General features: G+C 34.8%; 1 protein-coding gene across 20 annotated transcripts in view; it reads right to left on the bottom strand.

Annotated features, from left to right (window-relative positions):
* LOC126759958 (voltage-dependent calcium channel type A subunit alpha-1) overlaps positions 1 to 16211 on the bottom strand; it is a 142278-nt gene that overhangs the window by 107757 nt on the left and 18310 nt on the right. For all 20 annotated transcript variants that reach the window (XR_007667128.1, XM_050475234.1, XM_050475237.1 and 17 more), the window contains 2 exons: positions 1308 to 1626; positions 1035 to 1174 (listed from right to left, as the gene is read on the bottom strand). Coding sequence is in view for 19 of the 20 variants with exons in the window: in XM_050475234.1 (XP_050331191.1) it covers positions 1035 to 1174; positions 1308 to 1626 (459 nt within the window). In the remaining variant the exon portion in view is untranslated. The remainder of the gene's footprint in view (positions 1 to 1034; positions 1175 to 1307; positions 1627 to 16211) is intronic.

Genomic DNA, 16211 nt, shown 5'->3' with positions numbered 1-16211 from the left:
AGATTTGTGTATATTAATGTCTTTATAGTTTAGTTGTAATAACGAAAATATTCTCGGATAAACTCTCAGTTGGCTAGTGGAACTAAGTTGGCTAGAACTTAGGTACCGTTCATACAGCTGCAATTAATACATATTTATGGTTTTAGAAGCTTTTTGCGGACTTCCGACGTATTCTTTTGAAAACTTGATATACCTTATCACGAACGCAGTTAGAACTTCAAGTCTTATTTATAGCTAAAACACACTCATTGGATCCAAAATCATAGTTGAAGAAAAGTAATGCACTTCATTTCTTTTTGGACATTTTTAAAACCCCCAAACAGAGATCGTTCTATTGAGAACGTAAGAAAATAATGAAAAATGTGTGTAATAGCTAGACATGTAACGATTTAACGTTTAATAAAATATGTCCCACATAATATCAATAATCATACAATTAGCATATTTCAAAATTGCTGAAGAGAAACGTCTAAAATTCGGCTTTTTCAACAAATTAGATTAAAGTTTATGTGAAAGACATTTCATATAAAACCCACCGAAGTGTATTGAATATTGCTACACTTTCAGACTGAATTGTAGAAGAACAATAATCACTAAACGATCTATGGTTGAGGGAGCGAAAAATAAAAAATATTTCCCCAAAATTACTTATAATCACGTACATATTTATAGGTGAATACCTACTTATAGTGTTTCAAGTTTTATAGGCATGTTACAAGCATAACTTCGTTCATTCCTGACCGAAAAAGTGCATTAGTTGTGAACCGAAAATCAATCAAATAGTTGCAAGAAATAGGCAATGCAGCAACAATAGAACATGCTTGTCATTATGAGTGATGATAATAAATAATGGTGAGTAGTTTACGTGTTATGGGGTAATATTACTTATATACAGATGTTGTAAATGTTCAAATAGATAGATCGTATGAGATCCGTTCAAAAACCCATCGCCAAGGATTTTAGTATTTGTTGAAACAGCAACAACAACAATAAGTATTTTATGCAAGTGTTTGGAATGAAATCAAAATATTTACCCCGTTACTACGACGATAAAATCCATGATGTTCCAAATATTCCTGAGGTAGGAGTGTTTATGCAGAACAAGCCCTAGGGCAAGGATCTTGAGCGATGCTTCTACACAGAAAATGCATAAAAAATAGGTCTCCGTTTTTTCCTAGATTCGTAAAAAATAGATCAGGTGTATTTATTTTAAAATCATTGTAAAGCTAATAACATTTATATCCACCGTTGAAAAGTTCGCAATTCAAAACGTGAATTTAGAATTATCTAGGTGGAACTGAACTCACCAGTTTCAGAGCCAATACTGTTTTATCACTCCCAGGCAAATGTTCTTCTAAGGCCAACACAACACAGTTGGCAATGATTGTCAATAACACAGCATACTCGAAGGGCGGCCATTCAATGATGAATCGTGTGTATTTTCTAATTGGATTATCCTCGGTGAGGATAAATAATGATGTTGGACCACCACCGGGTGGTGTGTCGTCTTTCTTTGGGCCACCCATTCTATCAGCTAAGCGATGGGCTCCCCTTCGACCCGAGTGCCCCCCGCTTGTGGAGCCCTGTTGATGCCCTGCTAGCGCCGCTTCCTGAGCCGCTGCCAACCTGCAAAAATATATTTGGCACAGGATTAGTATACATTAAATATTTATTTAATTGTAACTGTAAAGTTGAAATGTTAAGGTTTCAATACAAGTTTTAATAATTTTATATTATTAACGGATATTTTCATTTTAAATATTTTGAATTTCATAAAGAGAATTGGGTATTAGTCAGAAATTGCTTGAGTGCGATGATCTCTATAAGTATTGATGTGTTATAATCGAATTGGGTATATTTTCTCTTTCTTCCAGCTACATTTTATTCATTTTCATTAATAAAAGGGTATAAATATTTTATCCTGATATAAATACTTAATTATTCATCAATATTTATTTTGTTGATTACAAAATAATCCCCACCAAATGAAATAACTTATACCAGCGATTTTCCAGTCCTCAAAACACTTTTCATAAGCACTTTTTGGGATGACCTTCAGCGAATTTTGTTTTATCTCATCGATCGACTGAAAACGGATTCCATTCCGATGATTGTTGACTTGTTTGCATGTCGTGCTCTCCACGAACGTGGCATCACGATCATGCACGTCCAAAAAGACATGTTTACGGTACTCTTTTTGAAAAAAAATTCAACTTTATCGGGACGAGTCGAGAAAGTACGTATTTCATACTCAAAATATCCACCAAAATTATTCGAACGGACTGGCGAGAGATGTCGAGCTCTCTTGCCATCTCTCTAACATTTGCCTGAGGATTTGCAAGCACCACATCCTTCACGTTTTTAATGTTTTCGTCAGTTGAAGAGGTCGAGCGAGGCATGTCTTCAAAGATCCATCGATCGTTTTTGAAAGCTTTGTATCACTCGTAGGCTTGTGATTTTGATACAACTGAATCAACGTAAGTAAATTCGCAACGATTCCGCACTCACACTTTGAGACAAATTCTTTGTTCGAAATTTTTATATAGTATATCGAAAAATTCGCAACGGGCTACTGAAGTGTACCGACTTAAGCAACTGCTGTATACAAACTGGTTGACAAATCAGGCTCATATTTGGCATAGTAATTAAGGACAATCCTACTTAGCAAAATACATTTTTTGAGAGTGAATTAGAATTTCAATTTCTTTGTGATTTTTGTCATAATGTATATAAATTTTAACTTTTTTTTAAGTAAGCTACTTGAATAATACTCTTTCAACATCTTAATATATAGTATAATAATTTTGTTCACCTAATGGTTTAACATTTGACTTTTCAGGCCTACAAATTGTCAAAATCGAATCATAATTTTGCAGACCCTACGTAACGAACATTTGGAGAGAATATTTTCCTGTTGGTAGTTTGCATATCTGTCGCAAATGGAATGAATACGGTCAACATTTCCACTAGACTCAATATATATACCTGATATAAAGATTTTCGAGCTTCCAGTGGACTTTATATCGTATATACCAGTCAATATGTGAGGTATCTTAACGAAATTCATAGACAATCTCTTCCTGGTAATAATATGTAGTCAACACTACAGTATAGAATAAATTACAGTTTAATTCCGAAAATATCTAAATTGGTTCATGAATACCTCTCATAAACTACATATGTATATACTATAAAACGATTTTATTATTCCAACAGACTTTATGCCGCATATTTCGGTCAATGTGTGGCTTATCTTCTGAAAGCTGTTTAGGATCAACGATTCCAGCGATTTTGTCTTTCCATCTGACTATAAACCATTCATATTGATCAAAATGTGTACCGTTCCCACGACAGTAGAGCCTACGTAACCGAAATGAACTCGGATTTTTTACCCGGCTAAGAACTGTCAACTCGGCAGAATTCTACCGCTACAACAACAAAAATCAAAATGTGTACCGTTCCCACAACAGTAAGGCCTAGGGCTTTGACCAGCAAAAGGGAATCTGGAAAAGTCACTACCATAGTATAAGCTTTATTGTAATCCAATACAAGAACCAAATTATATTTGCGTTCTTTAAGTTAAGCTTTTTTATCTGTACTAGATTAGTCTTAAGGTATACATCGAAATTGGTGAACGTTTCATCTGGTAGTTGCCACATATTTATTTTTACTAACTATTGGCTAACTAACTCACCATTACTTACGAATAATCCCTTATACAATAATCATATAATATATAGCTGTATTATGCTTCGTGCCCCGCCCCCAGGAGGGGGTCAGGAAATACCAGCAAGCCAACCGAAAAAATTAGTTTCCGAAATAGATGAGTTGAATCAAAAACTGAATGAATTAGAACAATTAAAAAGTGAAAATCAAAAGCTTAAAGAACAAAATAATCGCGCATTTGTGCCTAATTATAGTCAATCACAATACGAAACTGATGAAGAAGAATTAGCTCTGGAAACAGACTGGACTCTCAACAAGCAGAATCGTATACAGACGAGTAAGCTCACTTTTTCTGAAGTACTGAAAAACAACTCAAACGTGGTGAACGAAGAAAAACACAAAGATGACCGAAGACCTACTAACTCAAATCCTTGAGATATTAAATAAACAAGAAAAATTCAATATCGATCTGTGCAACCGTTTAGATAACCTCAAAAAAATAAAAATAAAACAAAATCTAAGTCATGAATGGTGCTCTTCGAGATATGACATGGAATGCAAATGGACTATTAAAGCACCAAGAAGAGCTTCAACTTATTTGACAAAAAGAGAAAATAGATGAATGTCTAATATCCGAAACTCATTTTACGAGACACAGGCATATCAATTTCAAAAACTACAGTATCTATCATACTATCCACCCTAGTAATTGTGCGAGGGGAGGCACTACTGTTATTTTTAAAAACAGCATTCAACATTATGAGGATAGAAAAATCAGTACGCACAATATTCAAACCACAACTATTACATTAAAAGCAATGAACCAGCCCTTGTCAATTACTGCAATACATTGCCCGCCGAGATACAAAATCCTCGTTGAAGAATACTTATAAAGAACTTCTCAATATGCACACGCACAAATTTATTATGGCTGGCGACTTTAACGCTAAGCATGTTTACTGGAGACAGCTAAAGAGCGAGACTTATTCCAGGCAGCTCAAGAAACCGGGTGTGAGTTTGTATCGACAGCACCACCAACTTACTAAGATGTCATAGACTTCTTTATAACCAGGAAGATATCTCCGAATTTCATAGAAATAGAAGGTGGGTTAGATCTAAGCTCTGATCACTCCCCATTATATTTAACACTAAGTGAAAGAGTCATTAAAAGAGATCTTAGTCTGAAGCTATACAACAGAAATACGGACTGGACTTCGTTCAAACAAATACTTCAGACTAAAATAAAGTGTCCGAAAATCACAACAATTGAACAACTAGAGTTAGAAGTTAACACATTTACGAAAGAAATTCAACAAGCCGCTTGGGATAATACTCCGGAGATAAAGCGGAAAATTATAGGTTCAAATTACCCTAAAGAAATAAAAATCCTTTTAATTAAGAAAAGAAAGTTACGACGGAAATGGCAACAAACCCGCTCACCCCTCGACAAAACCAACCTTAATAAGGCAACAGCTGAATTAAAACGAGAAATCGCTCATATTAAGAATGAGTCAATTAATAAATATTTATCTCAACTATCCGCTGACAAAAAGATGATTACTCTGGAAAAGTACAAAGTATCTGAAACGTCCAACAAGCCACGTTGCGCCACTAAAAATTGCTGCCAATACATGGGCTAGAAGTGATTGTGATAAGGCTAATGTATTTGCAAAACAGCTAGCTGAAGCCTTTCGTCCAAACTATGATTGTGAAATCGCGTTCCTCAGTAGTATTCAACAGAATCATACAACAATCCCAGAAATCACCATCTGTGAACTTAAAAGTGAAATTAAAAAGCTTAAAGTTAAGAAAGCAGATGGCTTCGATTTAATTACAGCTGAAGTGTTAAAGCAGTTACCATACAAATGTTTACGGAAGCTCACCTATCTTTTCAATACAGCAATCCGTCTGACACATTTTCCCAGCTTTTGCAAAGTTGCCGAAGTTGTTATGGTTGCTAAGCCAGGACAGGGACCTCACGTCGTCAAATAGACCAATTTCACTACTTCCACAAATCTCAAAACTTTTTGAAAGATTAATTTATCTAAGATTAAAATCTATAATCGACGAAAAGCAGTTAATCCCATCGCATCGGTTCGGTTTTTGAAACAAGCATTCAACAATAGAACAAATTCACAGAATAACATAAGCAATACAAAATCCCTGGAGGAGGGAAGCGTATGCTCAGCTGTATTCATTGACGTTGCGCAAGCGTATGACAAGGTATGGCACGAAGGCCTTATGCAAAAACTAAAATCATGTCTTCAGATTGAGTATTGTGCTCTTTTAGAATCGTATATTTCCGTGTAAAACAAGGAAATGAATTCTCCAAACTAAAAGAAATTGAAGCAGGAGTCCCTCAGGGAAGTATCTTAGGTCCAATTTTATATATTCTGTATACAAGAGACCACCAAACTGTATAACTGCCACTTTTGCTGATGACATCGCAATACTATGCGTTGAAAAAGCAGCAGAAAAAGTTGCGCTAAACCTACAACATGCAATCAACTCTGTAGTAAGTTGGACTAAAAAATGGAGAATAAAACTAAACGGTGGCAAATCGGCTCATGTAAATTTTACAAACAAAAGAATCACTTATCAACCTATAAGTATTTTAGATGTCTGCATACCATATTCCAATACAATATCTTGGCATCACGCTCAGTGCTAGATTATGTTGGAAATAGTTATTGCGTTATAAGTGTCAGTATGTTTGTGTTAACGGTGCGAAAATGAGTTTCGAGCAAAGAGCCAACATTAAATTTTGTTTTTAAATTGGTAAAACTTTTACCGAAACGTTTCAATTGATGAAACAAGTTTATGGCGATGAATGTCTATCCCGTAGCAGAGTGCACGAGTGGTTTCAACGTTTTCAAAGTAGTCGTGAGGACATAAATGACGATCAACATGTGGGCCAATCAAAATCCATGATCATCGGAAATTCCATCGAAACTGTGCGTGAATTCATCAAAAATCAGCCGAAATCATTATTGAAATTCGTGGAAATGGATGAACATCTCCAGAACAACGATTTATCGTATTTTGACCGAACATTTGGGCTTACGAAAGATGTGTTCACGGATTGTTTTCGACTGACGACCAAAAATTGCTCAGAGTCCAACATTCGAAGAATTAAAATTTGACCAAAAATCACATTTTAACCTATTCACCTGATGATATTGCGCATAAAGTAATCCAGACCTTAAAACATTTTGAACTAAATACAAATTAATATTTCTGATTTTTATTAATGTACATACGTATATTAAGTGTTGGATATGGCATCAAGTTAACTGGAGAGCCGGAGAACTCGTATTGGCTGTGGGATTAGTATATAGATATATACAAGCGATAGCTTTAGTAAGAATTAAGATATCTTGATCTCAGGTGTTCCTTGACAACCTGAGAAGAATCATACTGAATATGGGCGAAAACGGACTATTGTTCACCCCGACCAAATACCGTTAAATGACAAAATATAAAGTGGTGGTGGTGGAAGCAACCACGGTCACTTAAAAATAAAATTCTAATTTTTTCACTTCAAAGTACATAAATCAAAAATGAAGATGTCGATCTGAAAGCTGCCGCAATTAGACTATAACTTTTCAAGCCCTCTTTACCGAATACACAGTACAACAGCTAATCTGGGGGGTGAGAAATTCCAAGTCGGGGTGATGGTACTAGGTCAGTATAGTAAAACCTCAAAGGGTTTCATGACGTATGTTCAGTATTTTTTTATGACCTTTTAAATTTTTTTTTATCTTGATGTTTTTTCGCTTAGTTGTAACATTTTGGCAAAAACGTAGTTTAACATAAACAAAAAACAAAAAAAACCGTATATGTGAGATATTTCTTTGGCCACAACATCTTTAATCTGTCAACTGGTGGTGTTGACCTCATTTCCCTAATAATAATAACCTAACAATTACCAGGCGTTGGGAGGGGCGTAATCTGCATACGTGTGACATTGGCCATGTTATGAAAGGCAACAGAATTTTTTAAGCGTCGAGTTAAAAGATTTTTCAGCTACAGAAACAAACATTTTACAGCTAAGATTTAAAATTACTTTAAAATGATTTGCTACGATCTTATTTAATAAGAGAAAAAGAAAAAGTAAGAGTACAATTTTTAATTTAGAGTCAGATAAGTCAAATTTGGAGGAGTGAGAAACAAATTCATGACATATGCGGCAGAAACGTTCGTGTAGTTCAAAATTTGGTCTAGAAGACTTTAACAGTAAGAGTCTAAACTGCCACGAAAAGTGGACCGGTCCTTCAGACAAGAGAAAACAACTGCAAACTGTTCCATTAAGGACTTTTACTAAGAATAATAAACCAGGCATTTAACTAGACCTAGTAAGTGTAGGTAGGTTTAAAATTTCTATGAATGCAGAGGTAGACTGACCTGGAATTCCATCGGAAATGTCCTAAAGTGAAAAGTCAAAATTGACTTTGAACAGACTCTAACTTTTCAGAATGAATAGGGTAGGGGCTACATACCACAAAGCCATATTCCAATATAGGCCTAAACTAAGTTGTTAAAAGAGAAGTAAATACAGACCTCTAAATAATTTAGATCCCAAAGCAACAAAGCTAAAACTTTCTCTATAGTTTTTTATGACATAAAGAGAGGGGTGCACAGGTCTACAGAGAAAAACCATCGCTTACATTTTTTTTTATTCAATGGCAAATCTGTTCTATCTAATCAAATTATTTAGTTTCACCAGTCGAGGCATATGATTTAAAAATCTTTATGTCGTCGGCATATAATAAAATGTTTGAGTGTTCTATTACAGAAGAGTATCAATGACATGAAAAGAATCGGCCCACGATGCTACCTTGTGGAACACGTGAAGAGACATTAATTGCATCTCAAAGAGCATCATTAAATATTAATCGTTGTGTTCTATTACAAAGCTAAGAAAATATCTGAAGAAAACCAAAATCAGGCATGAGAGTCGAGAGATTCTTTGCATCGAAAATTTGATAAAGTCCGAGTATATGAAGGTTGCCTTTTATATTTCGGGATTTGGCATCGCTAGTGTTGCTATCTGGTCACTAACTACTTTATCGTAAAATTTGGCAAAAAATGTTGTACGTATTCAGAACGCTTTGATATAGGGGAACTGAATGTTCTGTTTACAGTAACTTAAAATATTCATAAATTAATTCATTTTGATCAACTTTTTTCTATTTTTGACTATAAAGATCCCTCAAGGAGCAGTGTTTATCGATGGTATGCTCTATCCACTCGAGGTCCTAGATCCCTTCCTAGAGGAATTTTGTGAAGGTGGTCCAAAATCAGTTGTTGTTCCGGAAACTATTGATGCTGTTCACAAACTGATAGTGCTAGATCGTCATACGGCCTATTGTGATTTTGAGACAACTATAGGCATTGGTACTAGCATACATTCACTACTGCATGAACATAAAATTGCAGACAAATTGTTTTTTTTTTTATCAACAACTAAACTGATCCCTGTCGATTGATTGATCGAGTTAAATGTTGAAAAATTACGATAATGGTGCTTCGAAACACGTCTGTGATATCGTTATAGGTGATGAATCATGGATTTACACGTAGGAGCATGAAAGTCAACAGCAGTCTACTGTATGTTGGTTCCAAGCTGAATCCAGCAAAAGTTTTTAACGCACTTCCAAGTAAATGGTTGGTAATTTTTTTGGAAAAACTTAACATACCACACGAGAAACGCATAATAGTAAATTTTTAGTGGTATACAACCACGCTTTTTCCAATTGCCTTTCAAGAAATCGGGAAAACCAACCACCGAAGACGGATCATTCTTCAACATGACAATGCGAGCTCCCTCACATCGGCTGAAACAAATGCATTTTTAAGCACTTAAAATATCGATTTGATTAGTAATCCACCGAAAAGTCTTGACTTGGCAACAAATGACTTAATTTTTCCGTACGAAAAAAAATAAACTAAGAGGTCAACGTTTTTCGACACCTGAAGGGGCGGTTGATGCGTTCAGAACGCATGTTTCAGGAATAGCTTCATCAGAATGGCAAAAATTCTTTGATAATTAGTTCAAATGCATGAAAAAGTGTAGAGAATGTTTTGTAAAACAATAAAGCGATTTTCGATGATTAATGTTTGGTTTTGTTCCCTAATCTCGAATTATAAAAGGTAACCTACATATAACATCTGAAGGCTTATATTCGCTAGAACGCAATGATACATGGTTCATAATTTTAATCAAGTGTGTTAGAATAGATTTACCTATTTTTGCATTTTTAAACCACTCACCGAAGCTTACTAACTTTAGTGACTATTACCAAGTAAGTTGCCTATGATTTCAACATTTATTTCCATAGCAGGATGAAACGAGCCCTCTGGTAGCACAGGAGGGTAACTCTGAATAACAGTACAAGTTGAAGTTGTATCAACGCATACTAAATCTAAATATTATTTTCTATTCGGAATGAAAGTAATTTGTTTAAAACCCAACTTCCACATTTTTTCTAAAACTTCAGAAAAGTATGACCGATTGGAAATTGGTAAAATATAGCTTTCCAAGAGCACACGGTAAATTGAAATTTCCGAAAGCATTATCGATTCTGAATTGTTTGTCATCGACATAGCAATATTTATAAAAAGAATCATGCATCATATATTTAGATAAGTTCGATTGGGGAGGTATATAGGATTAAATTAAATAAATAAAGCAAAATTAACATAAACTCTAACGCATTTAAACTTAAATTAGTCAGTACCTGGAGCGAGACCAACTTCAGATGGGATAGAAGAGTGTACGGCAAATAGAACACATCCGAATCTGAATTATTGAAATTCGCTGTTTTAAATCTTATTATTAAAAATGAAGGTTTTTACCAATGCTTCTCTAAAATAAATTAAATGTTTACTTTAGTTATTTTAGAAGTTTTTACTTCAAAAAGATTTTTGAGTTCAGTCACATATACAATGTTACCGCCACTGCGATTGATATTTGCTTTAAGGGGGTATTCTTGTCTAGGATTTTGAAAAAATCGATTTTTTTTTGCATATCTTGAAAGTATAGACTTTCAAAAATTTGACCTTGGAAGGATTTTTCAAAATTCGACTTATTTTCGAAGATCCAGCCGATTTTGTGACGTGGCGTCAGGTTCTACTAGACCGATTTACTTGAAATTTTTATAGAGTCTTCTTTATAGGCTTGTCTATGGTTGGAACTAGCCCCATCCCCAAATTTTTATTTTTATTATTTTTAAAAAATTCGAAATATTCAGAAAAAGTGATCCAAAAAAACTTTTTTTTCAGGCAGTCGCCATTTTGTGAAAAAAAATGTTCCCACTTTTCCGTAGTTCCGGCTATTGGGACATTATTCTAGAATAACAATTTTTTTTTTGGTTTCAGATAACTAGGAGGGTTGAAATCATGGTTATGGCCACGTGGAAATTTTTAGAGACCCCCCACTTCGTCAGCTCATAATTTTTGAAATTTATTACTTTTTTTAGTTTTTAATTTTTTTCTGTACTCTTCTAAAATTAACAAATAATTATTAAAAAATGGATATTAAAAATATTAATTGCCTTTTTTTACGAGACTGCTTCTAGACCAGAATACCCCCTTAATTAAAACAATATACAAGTATTGTATTGAATGTTTACCGATTTCGAGGAGTATCTTCGAAAAACGGAGATATATTTATCTCTGGATGATTTTTTTTAATCAAATAACCAGCCGATTGTTGCACAGTGTTTTGAGTTAATGCTGAAAGCAGACCTGATACCAAATTAAATAGAAGTATACATCCACGGAAACATTGCCAGGAATAGTTTCATCAATGTTGAATTAACTTAAAACAAAAATCATGAGAGATGCTGCAACAAGAAAAGCAATATTCAGATTCAATTGAAACCCCTAAAACATAATTAACGAAAAATGTCACATGAGAGTTTAATATTATATTAAAATGACCATTTTTCAAGGGAATAAGACGCTACGTAAAACTAAATAAATCAAAACCGTTGCACAAGCCATGGTTCGTTCGCTTGTTAAGAAATTATATATATGTACTTTGCAAGTACATATTATATCTCCCTTTCATTTCATTGTAATGAAAGTATTTCCAATTCATCAAGCATTACTTGGGTAATATTTTTAATTATCTTAATATACATTCACAATTTAATCCATTCCCGTACTTTCCATAGCATATACTTGGCAAAGTCTATGCCTATATATAGTATACCATATATACACACATATGTGTGTGTGTTTCCATACATTTCAATATTATAGTTAGCGGTACACAAATATATCCGGTGGAAGGTAAAAAGACTCGAAAGTACTAAACCGTCTGTCCTAGTGCTTGACGTTGGTGCACTTACCCTCAACTCATATACATGTGTATACATGTAAATAAGTGCATATTTCTGGGCGGCTGGACAGATATGTATAATTGTATGTGAAGAGGTACAAGCAAGGTGCAATGCACTTCGTTAGTAGCTGTCTTTTTTATTGCCTTTTATGGTTTTGATATTTATTTATCTATTTATTGCACACTAAATGGAAACAAAAACATGCAGGTACACCTCTGAAAAGTTGTACGGAACAGATATATGTAATAATATAGTATATATGTGTAATGTAGGTCACAATGTACCGGAAATAAGTGCATCCCCTCAATAACAAGGGGTCTATAACATAGAGTTTGCATACTAAACCAACATCTAAGCTATATTCGGAGGCTGCTGCAAAATACTTATAATACTAACATCAGCATGTTCTAAAGCTGGCCAATAAATAATTTTCATATATATATCTCGATCACCTTCATTTTACGATCATATTTGGAACGATAGTGTATAAACTTTTTTTGAATACCTATGGCATTTGCTCGCTGGCTTACCCAAAAATAAATGCTTAGCAATATTGTAGTTCTTTTTCACCAAATTACAAAAAAAAACAAGTAAGGAAGGGCCAAGTTCGGGTGTCACCGAACATTTTATACTCTCGCATGATAAAGTGATAATCGAGATTTCATTATACGTCATTTACATATTTTTCAAATACCGTATTTTTGTAAAGTTTTATTCCGCAATCATCATTGGTTCCTAATGTATATACTCGTATTATACAGAGAAGGCATCAGATGGAATTCAAAATAGCGTTATATTGGAAGAAGGCGTGGTTGTGAACCGATTTCATCCATATTTCGTACATGTCATCAGGGTGTTAAGAAAATATTATATACTGAATTTCATTGAAATCGGTATAGTAGTTCCTGAGATATGGTTTTTGGTCCATAGGTGGGCGAGGCCACGCCCATTTTCAATTTTTAAAAAAAGCCTGGGTGCAGCTTCCTTCTGCCATTTCTTCCGTAAAATTTAGTGTTTCTGACGTTTTTTGTTAGCCGGTTAACGCACTTTTAGTGATTTTCAACATAACCTTTGTATGGGAGGTGGGCGTGGTTATTATCCGATTTCTTCCATTTTTGAACTGTATATGGAAATGCCTGAAGAAAACGACTCATAGAGTTTGGTTGACATAGCTGTAGTAGTTTCCGAGATATGTACAAAAAACTTAGTAGGGGGCGGGGCCACGCCCACTTTTCCAAAAAAATTGCGACCAAATATGCCCCTCTCTAATGCGATCCTTTGTACTAAATTTCACTTTAATATCTTTATTTATGGCTTAGTTATGACACTTTATAGGTTTTCGGTTTTCGCCATTTTGTGGGCGTGGCAGTTAGCCGATTTTGCCCATCTTCGAACTTAACCTTCTTATGGAGCCAAGGAATACGTGTACCAAGTTTCATCATGATATCTCAATTTTTACTCAAGTTACAGCTTGCACGGACGGACGGACGGACAGACAGACAGACATCCGGATTTCAACTCTACTCGTCACCCTGATCACTTTGGTGTATATAACCCTATATCTGACTCTTTTAGTTGTAGGACTTACAAACAACCGTTATGTGAACAAAACTAAAACTCCTTAGCAACATTGTTGCGAGAGTATAAAAACAAGAAAAGCAACAATGCTACAATACCGTTCACAAATAAAAAAGGTTCCTTAAAGCGCTTGATTTTGATCGATCAGATTGTATGGCAGTTATGTATATGCTATAGTGGTCTGACATAGGCGATCTCGACAAATGAGCTTCTTGCGGAGAAAAGGGCGAATGCGAAATTTTAGGTCAATATCTCTGAAACAGGGACTAGTTGACATATATGTATAAGGACAAACGGATAGGCATGGCGAAATGGACTCAACTCGTCACGCTGATCATTTTTAAAAATACCTCAAAGTGTATCCGCCGTTTCCTTTTGCTTCATGGCAAACTTAACATACCCAAATTTATAGGAGAAGGAAGTAAGAAAGGCTAAAATCGGCTGTAACCGAAGTAGACAATCACAATATTGGATCTAAAATCAGCTGGAAAGCCGAAAATCAATATAATAATAATTATTTGTAAAGTATATGGGACTAGAGGTATTATTATCTCCCTATGGCATCAGGCTTATTATCAGAATAAGATACTCTTGGAATATCAAAAATATATTTCAGAGATTAGATATTGTCGATAAAAAGTCAGCCACAGCCACTGCGATAAACATTTTCAGTTGTAGAATTTTGTAACGATTTTGAAATTTTTTTGGCACGAGATGGCGTTAAATGTACCATTTGTGGAAAGTTAGCGTTATGTATAAAAGTTGGTTAAAATTGGTTATAATTCCACCTAAGCCTGGGAAGTATGACGACCATTGTCCCATTTGGAACTGGCTTTGAAGCCTTTCTGTGCCATCGTGGCCGCGAAATTTATTGATTCAGACGTGTTTATTTAGTGAGTTATTACGCTTTTAGTTATTTTTGTATGAGAGGAGAGCGAGGTTATCAGCTAATTCACACAGTTTCATTGAAGGGGAGCTCTAAGGTTTTATTTTCAGTAAGTTTGATTGATATAGCTTTAGTGGTTTGTGATACACATACGTACACATACGTTTATTGAACTGATTAGTTGAGTTAAATTTACTGTTGATCGCAAAAATCCTGTTTTATTATAGAATATACTTTCACACATGACAATGGCATTAGTGTTAGTATTATCTCCGCTACTTAGATTTCTTAATAACATAATTTTCGACTGATACAAATCATTCGAGAACTCGTTGACGACGAACCACGTCCAGGAAGGCCATCAAAATCAATGGATGATCATCAATAAATTAAAGGAATTGGTGCTTGAGAAACTTCAATCATTTTACTAACATCGTTGGAATATCGGAAGGATCAATGAAAACTATTTTGACAGATGATGATCAATAAATTAAAGGGATAGGTGCTTGAGAATCTTCCTTCATTCATCTTACTGACTTCGTTGGAATATCGGAAGGATCAATAAAAATTATTTTGGCAGATCAGGCCTAAGAAAAGTGAAACCACGATTGGTTTCAAAATCACTCAATTTTTTCAAGAAACATCGTCGCTGGCGACCTATGCTTACGACCCGGAAACAGACAATCAATCGTCCGAATATCGTGGCAAAGGTGAGCCGAAGCCGAAAGAGGTCGGAATTATGGGCCGACAATTCCGAAAACTACGGAAAATTATTGTATATCCAGCTGGTTTCTTGGAAGAATGATAAGCGTGAGTGACATATGGCGAAAAGTATGCCGATAGATTTGGAAAGTTATACATATTTCTATACATATTTTATTAGTAAATATATTATATTCCATAATTTACATTTTATTCAAGTTAGAAAATTCCTTTGACACCAGGACGTTTCGCGTTCAAAAATTAATTGCTGAGCGTTGTAAATATTTCAACTTAACTATTGTTTTGATGATGTTTCATTTTGTTGGCATTTTGTTCCATAGATCCAAATACAATGAAAGTTGTCGAATAGATTTTTTCACAAGAACATACATACATAAATTGTATGCGTACAAGTACACCCATATGTACTCGCATTATAGCGTAATGGCACAAATATTTTACGAAATATATTCACGCTTTTGTAAAAATGTTCTTTTTTGATTTCCTTGCCTCATTCACTCATTTCTGCATCATCAACAACATTATATATTACAATTACACGATAAAGAAGTAAATCATCTGATATTGCACACATGAGATTTCCAGATTTTTTGTACAATGCACACAAAACGCACAACACGACTGAGTATGGTGGCATTATTCAGCCGTTAAATATGGCCTACCAGTAACAAGAGCATGCACATACGCCAAAAAGTATGCAATTCGGCATGAAATTACGCTTTGCTAGCGTGCAAATTGTATTTGCGCTTGTTACTGCTCTTGTTGCCTCCCTAAGCGTGCGTCAACTCTAACAAAAGCCAAATTTTTCGAAAACAATAAAAATCACAACAACACTCATAAGCCTATGTTGTCATTCCAACAGTATACATAATTTCGACATTGAAACCATTGATGCGGCTGAGGCGGCTGAGGCGCTCCTATAACCCACTTACAGCAGCAATTACAATAACAAAAGATGATGTGGCGCCTATGATGCGGCGCTCGTCGCCGACACTTGCTAATACACTTAG

This window comes from Bactrocera neohumeralis, chromosome 5 (assembly GCF_024586455.1).
Source record: "Bactrocera neohumeralis isolate Rockhampton chromosome 5, APGP_CSIRO_Bneo_wtdbg2-racon-allhic-juicebox.fasta_v2, whole genome shotgun sequence".
Classification (NCBI taxonomy): domain Eukaryota; kingdom Metazoa; phylum Arthropoda; class Insecta; order Diptera; family Tephritidae; genus Bactrocera; species Bactrocera neohumeralis.
The sequence above is the reverse complement of the archived record's forward strand: the minus strand, read 5'-3'. Positions and strand labels throughout refer to the sequence as shown.